General features: G+C 42.3%; 2 protein-coding genes across 2 annotated transcripts; both read left to right on the forward strand.

Annotated features, from left to right (window-relative positions):
• Positions 1–2,702: 2,702 nt before the first annotated feature.
• LOC129117462 (taste receptor type 2 member 40-like) lies at positions 2,703–3,762 on the forward strand. Its single transcript, XM_054628131.2, has one exon. The coding sequence runs from the start codon at positions 2,703–2,705 to the stop codon at positions 3,636–3,638; it is 936 nt and encodes a 311-aa protein (XP_054484106.2). The 3' UTR covers positions 3,639–3,762.
• Positions 3,763–5,719: 1,957 nt separating this feature from the next.
• LOC129117589 (taste receptor type 2 member 40-like) lies at positions 5,720–6,655 on the forward strand. Its single transcript, XM_054628334.2, has one exon. The coding sequence runs from the start codon at positions 5,720–5,722 to the stop codon at positions 6,653–6,655; it is 936 nt and encodes a 311-aa protein (XP_054484309.2).
• The last annotated feature ends 3,161 nt before the right edge of the window (positions 6,656–9,816 follow it).

Here is a 9,816-nt window from a genome sequence, read left to right on the forward strand (position 1 = left end):
GTTTGGGAAACATTAGCCCAGGCAGCAAATTTAGAAAGTATCTGCCTGACACATTCGAAACCAGGGAAACCATTCACGGCATGCATGGTTGGGTTGCCAGTGGGCGAATGGCCAATTCCAGGGCATCCTCCAATGGAGATTTCGCAGGTCATCAAAGATCCTGTGAATGAATGGTGTGCTTGGACACATCTTTTACCTGTGGCTTCTACCGAACCGCAGGAACTGGAGATTTTTGGGTCCACAACAATGGAGCTATGCATGAAATTTGAAAATTCGAATGTGTCAAGGACGAACAAAAGTATTGATGTCACACCAAATCATGAATATTATAGAAACGCATCAGCTTGGTGCAATTACACTGTGACGACAGCCAAAGGATCAATCCAGGTCCCAGTGCAATTGCCACGTGGGTTGTTTTTAATTTGTGGGGACAGAATTTGGCACGGCATTCCTGCAAATGCCAAGGGAGGTCCATGCAGCATTGGGAGGATTTCAATGTTGTCACCAGATTTGAAAGTGTTGAGAGAACAAAAACACAAAGAAAAAAGGTCCTTGCAACATTACAGTGCAGACTGTGATGATGAAGTATACACCTGGGACAAGGCAAGGAGAATTGCAGCAGCAATTTTCTCACCTCAGACAGCGTCGGGGGTGGCCTTGACTCAACTGGACCACATGGGTTGTTGGTTGAGCAAGCATGCTCAATCAGTCTCTCTCGCTTTGAGTGACATGTTAAAAGATATAAGCAGTGTGAGAGTGGCAACTCTTCAAAATAGGGCAGCAATCGATTATCTGTTGCTCGCTCATGGACATGGATGTGAAGAGTTTGAAGGAATGTGCTGCATGAATCTCTCAGATCATTCGAAATCAATTCATGAAAGCATTCAAAATATAAAAGACAGTATAAAGAAACTAGGCGAAATCACTGGGTCATGGATTGATGATGTGGCAGGATTTTTTGATCTTTCTCCCTTATGGAGAGGGTTTTTAAAAATGGGATTTTATATTTTAATAATACTCTTAGTCCTCATGCTCATCGTCCCATGCATCTTTTTGTGTGTGAGACGTGTCATGAGTCAAGTTGCCAAAGAAGTCTTCTTGGTGCAAACAGAAGGGGGAGATGTGGGATCTCAGCACATCGTTCCCGATGTCCAGAGATGCCAGGAGAACCCTTGGGGGGTCTCGAAAATCCTGGAATGTTGCCAAGAGTGTTTGGTGGCTTGATTTTGATCCATCCACAGAAGTAACAAGAGTTTGAGGACAAGAGAATCACTTTAGAGTAAAAGGTGTGAAAGAGACACATTTAGAGGGTGAAATATAAACGTTAAGGTTTTTGGTACAGGGGGGTTATGGAGACAAGATGGAGGGATCAGGGCGTGTCTTGTCCTTCTTCTTTCTTCTTCTTGTCCTCCATCTCCTGTGGTGATGTTGGCACTTGGGGATTGGTTTATGGTGAAGGTGCACTTGCTAACATGGGTGAAAAGCATTGGGAAATAAAGGTAAATATTGTGTACGTAGATTTTAGTATAAAAAGACATGACCGCCCCGTGGGTGGTCAGAGAGTACCTGTGACTGCTTGCAGATCAGACCTCTGTTGGGCAGACAGAAAATTTTGTAGATAAGAAATAATAAACAACCTGCAGATCGAAAAGCTGAAGAGTCCAGACTCGTCCTTTGCATCGCGTGCCACCCAAGAACCACTCTACCCGTGTCGGGGCAGAGACAGACAGCCGAACTCGACACTGAAGAGCCTTGGTTTGCTTCCCTCTGTATTCTGGGCTACAGATGAAACGTGAGTTCCAAAGCTTTTTATGGAATCCAAGTCTCTCCACTTACTTTGAAGACCTGTATCTCCTTGGATGTGGGGGGTGTTTGAATTCACTTCTTTTAGCATATATAACAGAATTTCAAAAACATGCATATTCCACATGGGAGCAAAATTGTGCCTCAATTAACACTTGTGACATTGCCCCTGTATGTAATGTTGTATATTCCTAGATCTTAAATTCGGTAGGCAAATACCACATCTATTCTGGAGGATGGTGAAAAATGTACCAGTAAGGAATTCTGTAAAATTATTTTCATTTTCTCTGTTCTGATCTTCCCACAGAAATGTATTATTCTCCATTGGGTCACTTAGAGGAAGCATGCAAGAAAAATTAGAATGCTTAAAATTTTCCATAGACAAAAGAAAACCATGGTAGTCCTCTTTGCAGCAGTAACTTGAAAATATCTGATAAAGAGAAGACCAACACAGCTATCAAAAGAGGCCATGGCAAGTATGTCTCAGAAACCCTGAAGAGATAACAGTGCAACAAAAGGAGACATTAAGGCATTAGATAAAAAAGCAAATCCAGATATGTAAAGAAGTACACCAGACACTGGAGTGGAAACCCACATTTGTAAACCCCATCGTTCACCTGCTCCATAACCCTTCCAATGCATATCCTTCCACAAAAATGAAACCTATGTAATTGAATCTTGACCCCATTTGCATGCTTAGACCAAGCAGCTGAGACATCAACCCAGAAAACAAGATGTAAAACAGCAGAAATATTAAATGACATTAGGATACTTCTGCCCCTGAGATAAATAGGTGAGCATTGCCCATAACAGCTCCTTGGGATTGGAGTGCCTGCCAGATCTAAGGCTTTCAGGAGCCCAGGAGAAGCTGAGTGATAATGACAAGCCCTTCAGTTGCAATGATGACATCTTTTGCTCTCCTTTGTCTGTCAATTGCCATAATTGAATGCATGGCAGGAATTCTGGGAAATGGAATTATCTTGGCTGCCAGTTCATTGAGCTGCATTGGGAGCAAAACATGGCCCCCATATGATATGATCGTGATCTCGCTGAGTTCATCTAGATTCATTTTGCAGTCATGGGTTACACTGGATTTCCTAATGAATATATTTTATGAACCCTTCTTTTACACAGAAAACCTGCTAACAGCTACCAAAATAATGTTTACATTTCTGAACTACTCCAGCCTCTGGTTTGGAGCCTGGCTTAGTGTCTTCTATTGCATCAAGGTTGCCAGTTTTACACAGTCTTTCTTCATCTGGCTGAAGCTGAGAATTGCCAGGCTGGTGCCCTGGATGCTGCTCACATCATGGCTCTGCTCCTTCTCAATTGCAATTCCCTTCGCCTGGCATGTCTACAGTGTGCACAAGAACATCACTGCTCCTTCATCCATGACAAACTCTTCAGCAAGGACAACCACAAGGAATGACAGACTGACTTTATTGATTTATCTCTGGAATGCAAGTACAGCTTTGCCTTTAACATTGTCTGTTGTTTCAAGTGTTCTGCTGATTCGGTCTCTGTGGATACACACCAGACAGATGCAAAATAATGCAAGTGGTTTCAGGGATCCCAGCTTAGAGGCCCATATGAAAGCCATCAAGTCAGTCTGTTCCTTCCTTTTCCTTTACATTATATATTTTATTTCTGTTCTTATCATCGTATTCAACGTTTTTTCACCTTTAAGCAATGGAGACTCAGTCTGTGTTGTTTTAATGGCTGCCTGCCCTACAGCACACACATTGGTCTTAATTTGGAGCAATCCCAAATTTCAAGAGCTGCCAGCTAGGATTTGGCACCACACTAACTGTCATGTCAGAACTGCATCCATGTAAAAGACAGTGCCTTAGCCTGGACTTTCTAGTTTAGATCCAGAACAATTAAATTGAAATCATCAGAGGTATAAATAATAGATGTTGGAATGAGTACATTAGGGCCTTGATCAGCAGTCAATAGGAAGGTGGGAATTTGCTTTATGTGGATGTCACTCTTGTTAACAGTCATTGTGTATGTTGTCTATTATTGGCTGTACTTTCCTTGGAAATCACCACAGTTTCCCTAAAACAGCAGAAAAACAGGGCCAAGACTCAGACTAGAATGGAATCTCTTGGAACGCTTGAGGTTACAATACCTGATACAAATAGAATAGACATGTTTAAGCACAGATGGTCACATTCTGCAAATATAAGGCTTCAATGCAGTTTCTGGTAACTAAAACCTTCTAAAGAGGATTCTGAGGAATTCCCGATATTTTCAGAATATCTCATTCATCGTTTTAAAATCTGGTTGAACTCTAGTAAAATATTTCCTGATTCTAAAGGTGTCTATAACATCCCAGCATGGTTTAGGAAAGAATGACATGGCCTTTTGAGATTCCTCCTCTTGCTGAAAGAGTGATCTGTGTCACTGCATTATTGTTACGTCAGAACTGGAGCTTCATGACCCTTTTCCAACTGCAAGGCGATGTTACATACTTGTAAAGTAATTGACACAGAAACATACATGACTAGGGTCTTTTGTTCAGTAAGCCCATCCTGATTCAATGTGTCTGGTTTGGATGCTGCCAGTCTGTTTGAAGCAATGTACCTGTAATTGAGCTGAGTCTGTGCCTGAATTGTTTTATTTTACAAATTAATAAATACCAAGTCAAAGAATAACTTGAGATGGAGTCTTCCTTTCCCTCATGACAGAAACTGTACCACAGGTGACAGCACTGGCTTCCATGAACATTTTGTATGCCATTTTACAGACATGCTGAAAGTTGAGCCCATGGCAATGGCAGCCTGACATGCCACTGTCAGCACCGTGCATTGTCACCATGCTGGTTCCAGCCCAGCACCATGAGACACCCGTGTTGGGAGGGTTGGTCCATCCTCTGCCCTTCCCTGCTCTCCCCTCACCGGCCTGCAGGAACAAACCTCAGAGCTCTCTGACCACACCAACAGGCAAAACACGTGGCCTGTGCTCAACCCACAATCTGTGTGTGCTGTCCTGCTCCTGCCTGAGCTCGGAGGCACACGGCTGCTCAGCCTGGACACCCTGAACAGCTGCTCTCACACAACTTGGTTTAATGTTCCCTTATTCCACATTCCTCATGCACATGAGATTCAAAAGCACTTCTTGTGCTGTTTTCCTGCCTCTATAAGTACATCTTCCCTCCAAAGCTTCCTTTCCATAAAATCAAATCAAGTAGTTACCAGTTCTTTAGCATACGTTTGGAAATCTAAGATGGAAAGCCAACAGAAATATTGGAAAGCACCTGATAGGGTCAGTCCTCTGGGAGATCTTTCTGTCTGCGACTGACCAGCGAATTAACTATTCTCATATTAGTAAAACTATCTTCAACACATGTTATATACACCAACTACGAAATCCCTCTGTTCTATTGAAAAATTATAATGCTTTAATATCTCCAAACACAAAAGAAAAACACAAATATCCTCTTTGCAGGACAAATTTGAAAATATCTGATAAAGAGAAGAGGTCATGTCCAGTATGTCTCAGAAACTCTGAAGAGATAACAGTGCAACAAAGGGAGACATTAAGGCATCACCTATAAAATACAAATCTAGACATGTAAAGAAGTACACCAGACACTGGAGTGGAAACGCACACTTGTAAACACCACAGCTCACCTGCTCCAAAACCTTTCCAATGCAAATTCTTTCAGCAAATTAAAAGTATGTAATTGAATCTTGACCCCATTTGCATGCTTAAACAAATCAGCTGAGCTACCAACCCCTAAAACCAGAGGTAAAACAGCAGAAGTGTTAAATGACATTAGGATACTTCTGCCCCTGAGATAAATAGGTGAGCATTGCCCATAACAGCTCCTTGGGATTGGAGTGCCTGCCAGATCTAAGGCTTTCAGGAGCCCAGAGGAAGCTGAGTAATAATCACAAGCCCTTCAGTTGCAATGATGACATCTTTTGCTCTCCTTTGTCTGTCAATTGCCATAATTGAATGCATGGCAGGAATTCTGGGAAATGGAATTATCTTGGCTGCCAGTTCATTGAGCTGCATTGGGAGCAAAACATGGCCCCCATATGATATGATTGTGATCTCGCTGAGTTCATCTAGAATTACATTGCAATGCTGGATTATACTGGATTTATTCTTAACTATATTTTGTGAACTCTCCTATTTTGAAGAAAATATATTTGTATTTATCAAGACAGGCTATATGTTTCTGAACTGCTCTAGTCTCTGGTTTGGAGCCTGGCTTAGTGTCTTCTATTGCATCAAGGTTGCCAGTTTTACACAGTCTTTCTTCATCTGGCTGAAGCTGAGAATTGCCAGGCTGGTGCCCTGGATGCTGCTCACATCATGGCTCTGCTCCTTCTCAATTGCAATTCCCTTCGCCTGGGATGTCTACAGTGTGCACAAGAACATCACTGCTCCTTCATCCATGACAAACTCTTCAGCATGGACAACCACAAGGAATGACAGCTCTGGTTTATTAATTCTTCTTTATAATGCTGGTATAGTTATGCCTTTAATACTGTCTGTTGTTTCAAGTGTTCTGCTGATTCGGTCTCTGTGGATACACACCAGACAGATGCAAAATAATGCAAGTGGTTTCAGGGATCCCAGCTTAGAGGCCCATATGAAAGCCATCAAGTCAGTCTGCTCCTTACTTATCTTTTATGTTACATATTACATAGCTTTCACTTTCCTTTTATTTGATTTGTTTTTACGTTTTAGCACCCCAAAATCCATATGTATAGCTCTAATGGCTGCCTTTCCTACAGGACACTCCATAGTCTTAATTTGGAGCAATCCAAAGTTTCGAGAGCTGCCAGCTAGGATTTGGCAGCACATCAACAGTTCTGTCAGAATTACATCCATGTAAAAATCATGATTTATCCTGGACTGTCTAGTTGAGTTGTCAGTGAACTTATTTTAAACCATAAGAGTTATAAAGTAATAGAAACTGGAATGGGTAGATTAGATCACTAATCTGCAGTTAACAAGAAGTTGAAAATTGTCTCCGATTTACTCTTCATTCCTTGAAAATCACAGTTTCTCTAAGACAGCAGAAAAAAAAGGCCAAGATTCAGACCAGACTGTAATCTCTCTTGAACTGCTTAAAGTTACTAATTCATTGTACAAACAGATCAGACCTGCTTGATCACAAGCATGCTCATATTTAATTTGGGAATATGATGCTTGAATGCTGTTTCTGGTTAATACAAGCTCCTAAAGATGATGCTGAAGAATTCCCAATAAGATGGGAATATCTTAGTCATAATATTTCACTACTGCTGGATTGTAGAAAAAAAAGTTATAGACTCTAAACTGTTTTTAAAACTCCGGTAAGGTTCAGTACGAAATGACATAGCCTTTTGAGCTTCCTTGCTCTTGCTGAAGTAGTGACCTGTGTCTGTGTTCCCAGTGAAATGATGCAGTGGAGGACTCACCAATGTCCTGTGGCATAGGTAATAGGAGAAGTCTCAATACATTCTTGGTACATTAGGACTGGAGCTTCCGAATCCTTTCCAGCTGCACTGGGAATTTATTTACTTTTAAAATGATTGTCACTGAAACATACATGACCTGAGCCTTATATTGATTATGCCCATCCTGATTCAATGTTTCTGGTTTGGATGCTGCCAATCTGTTTGAAGCAATGAACCTGTAACTGATCTGAGTCTGTGCCTGAATTGCTTTATTTTACAAATTAATAAATACCAAGTCAAAGAATAACTTGAGATGGAGTCTTCCTTTCCCTCATGACAGAAACTGTACCACAGGTGACAGCACTGGCTTCCATGAACATTTTGTATGCCATTTTACAGACATGCTGAAAGTTGAGCCCATGGCAATGGCAGCCTGACATGCCACTGTCAGCACCGTGCATTGTCACCATGCTGGTTCCAGCCCAGCACCATGAGACACCCGTGTTGGGAGGGTTGGTCCATCCTCTGCCCTTCCCTGCTCTCCCCTCACCGGCCTGCAGGAACAAACCTCAGAGCTCTCTGACCACACCAACAGGCAAAACACGTGGCCTGTGCTCAACCCACAATCTGTGTGTGCTGTCCTGCTCCTGCCTGAGCTCGGAGGCACACGGCTGCTCAGCAGGGACACCCTGAACAGCTGCTCTCACACAACTTGGTTTAATGTTCCCTTATTCCACATTCCTCATGCACATGAGATTCAAAAGCACTTCTTGTGCTGTTTTCCTGCCTCTATAAGTACATCTTCCCTCCAAAGCTTCCTTTCCATAAAATTAAATCAAATCGTTTCCAATTCATTCAGATGAATTCAGAGATCTAAGATGGAAAGCCAACAGAAATATTGGAAAGCACCTCATAGGGTCAGTCTTCTGGAAGACCTTTCTCTCTGTAAGTGACCAGCTAACCAACTAGGGCCATATGAATAAAAATATCTTCAACATGCATATATGCATAATATACACCATCTACTAAATCACTGTGTTCTATTGCATACATTATAACTTTGACAAGGATTTGTTCTGGGAAAGAAAGTAGCAACTCCTGTTTTAGTAGGAATGTGATGTTTCTTGGGATTCGGATCCTCTGAAGACATGAATCATGTCTGACTGTAGGCATTTTTCTCATTCTTCTCTTCTGTTTGTAATAAAAAGGCAGATTGGTTCACCCCACCTTAAACCTACCATTTTGCAACCTGAAGAAGGTTTGGAAGTCATGGAATCAGAACCTTCCAAAACATATGAACTGTTTCCACACACACCAATGTCACATAATTGCACTGGCAGCTAGATTCAAGTCTGGAATATCCATCTCTGGATTTCAGAGAAGCAAATCATGAAACAAACCAAATTCAAAGCTCATCTTGCTCTAACATTGCTGAAAGACATCATGCAAATCACCTTGTCCTGTAGCTCTTTGCATTGAAGATCCAGGTAAACATCACAAGAATTTCTAAGATGCTCACATGCAACATAAAACTATGAGGCCAACAAAACCATTTCCTATTAAAAACATCTTTCCAGATTTCCAGAATTTAATGATGAAAAAACTCACCAGTGAGTAATTCAGAGGAAGAAAGAAAAAAGCCATTCCCAATTTTTTTTAAAGCACAGTCTTTTCCAAGAAAATAACCCAGTAATCTGATTAGAGTCTTTAGCTCAAGGCAAGAAATGCAAATATCTACATGAGAGATCACTACAGGATCCTTCTCTGATTTGCATTCCTATAAGCATGCCTGGAATTTTCAACATTGACATCCAGGGCAACATGCAATGGAGTCAATTTTCAGTACCCATCACAGCAGGATTTTTAAAAAAGCAAAACCTGTGTGCCAGGCTGTACTGCTTTTTTGTGTATGTGGGGACAGGGAAAGACTAAGAGCTATGAATGGACATTCTGGTGAAAGTAAGGCCTTGTTTTGGGGGTTTGGCTGCCTTGTTTCAGAGCCAGCTTCCACAGTCCACCTGACTGGCCTTTTAGCAGATTGCTGAGTGAAGCCTCAGTGGGGCTTGGAGCCCTCTACTTTCAGGAGCTGCTTCTAAGCTTGATGGTCAACCTTGGTCTCTCCTTGAGCTGTGCTGCACCTTTGCCTGGGCCTTTCCACCTGCTTAGCTCACTTGGATACTGATCCTGGCCTGCAGATTGGAATTACTGGCTTGATCCTGGGCATGTCTTATCACTCTGGATATGGCTGGCAATCCCTGGACTTGTGGCTGTCCCTAAGTGTTCTCACAGAGCTTATCTGCTGTCCTTGCCCACATCATAGGTGGACTGCAGGCCTGACAGTGCCCTCACTGTCTTTGCCTTGCCTTCTGGGGATCCCTTCAACTTGGGCAAAATAACTGAATTTATTTCCAATCAATAAGAGGTTCCCAATCAAGAACAGACATGGGGAGTGAGAAAGAAAGAACAAAACAGGGACAAAATGCTTCAGCATGGGATCCCCACAGGCTGCAGCTCCTGCCACGAGCCTTCCCCATGGTGGGATCTCCACAGGCTGCAGCTTCCTTCAGGGCACAACCACCTGCTGCCAAGGGGGCTCTGCTCAGGCTGCAGTGTG

This window comes from Agelaius phoeniceus, chromosome 2, assembly GCF_051311805.1.
Source record: "Agelaius phoeniceus isolate bAgePho1 chromosome 2, bAgePho1.hap1, whole genome shotgun sequence".
In the NCBI taxonomy this organism is placed as follows: domain Eukaryota; kingdom Metazoa; phylum Chordata; class Aves; order Passeriformes; family Icteridae; genus Agelaius; species Agelaius phoeniceus.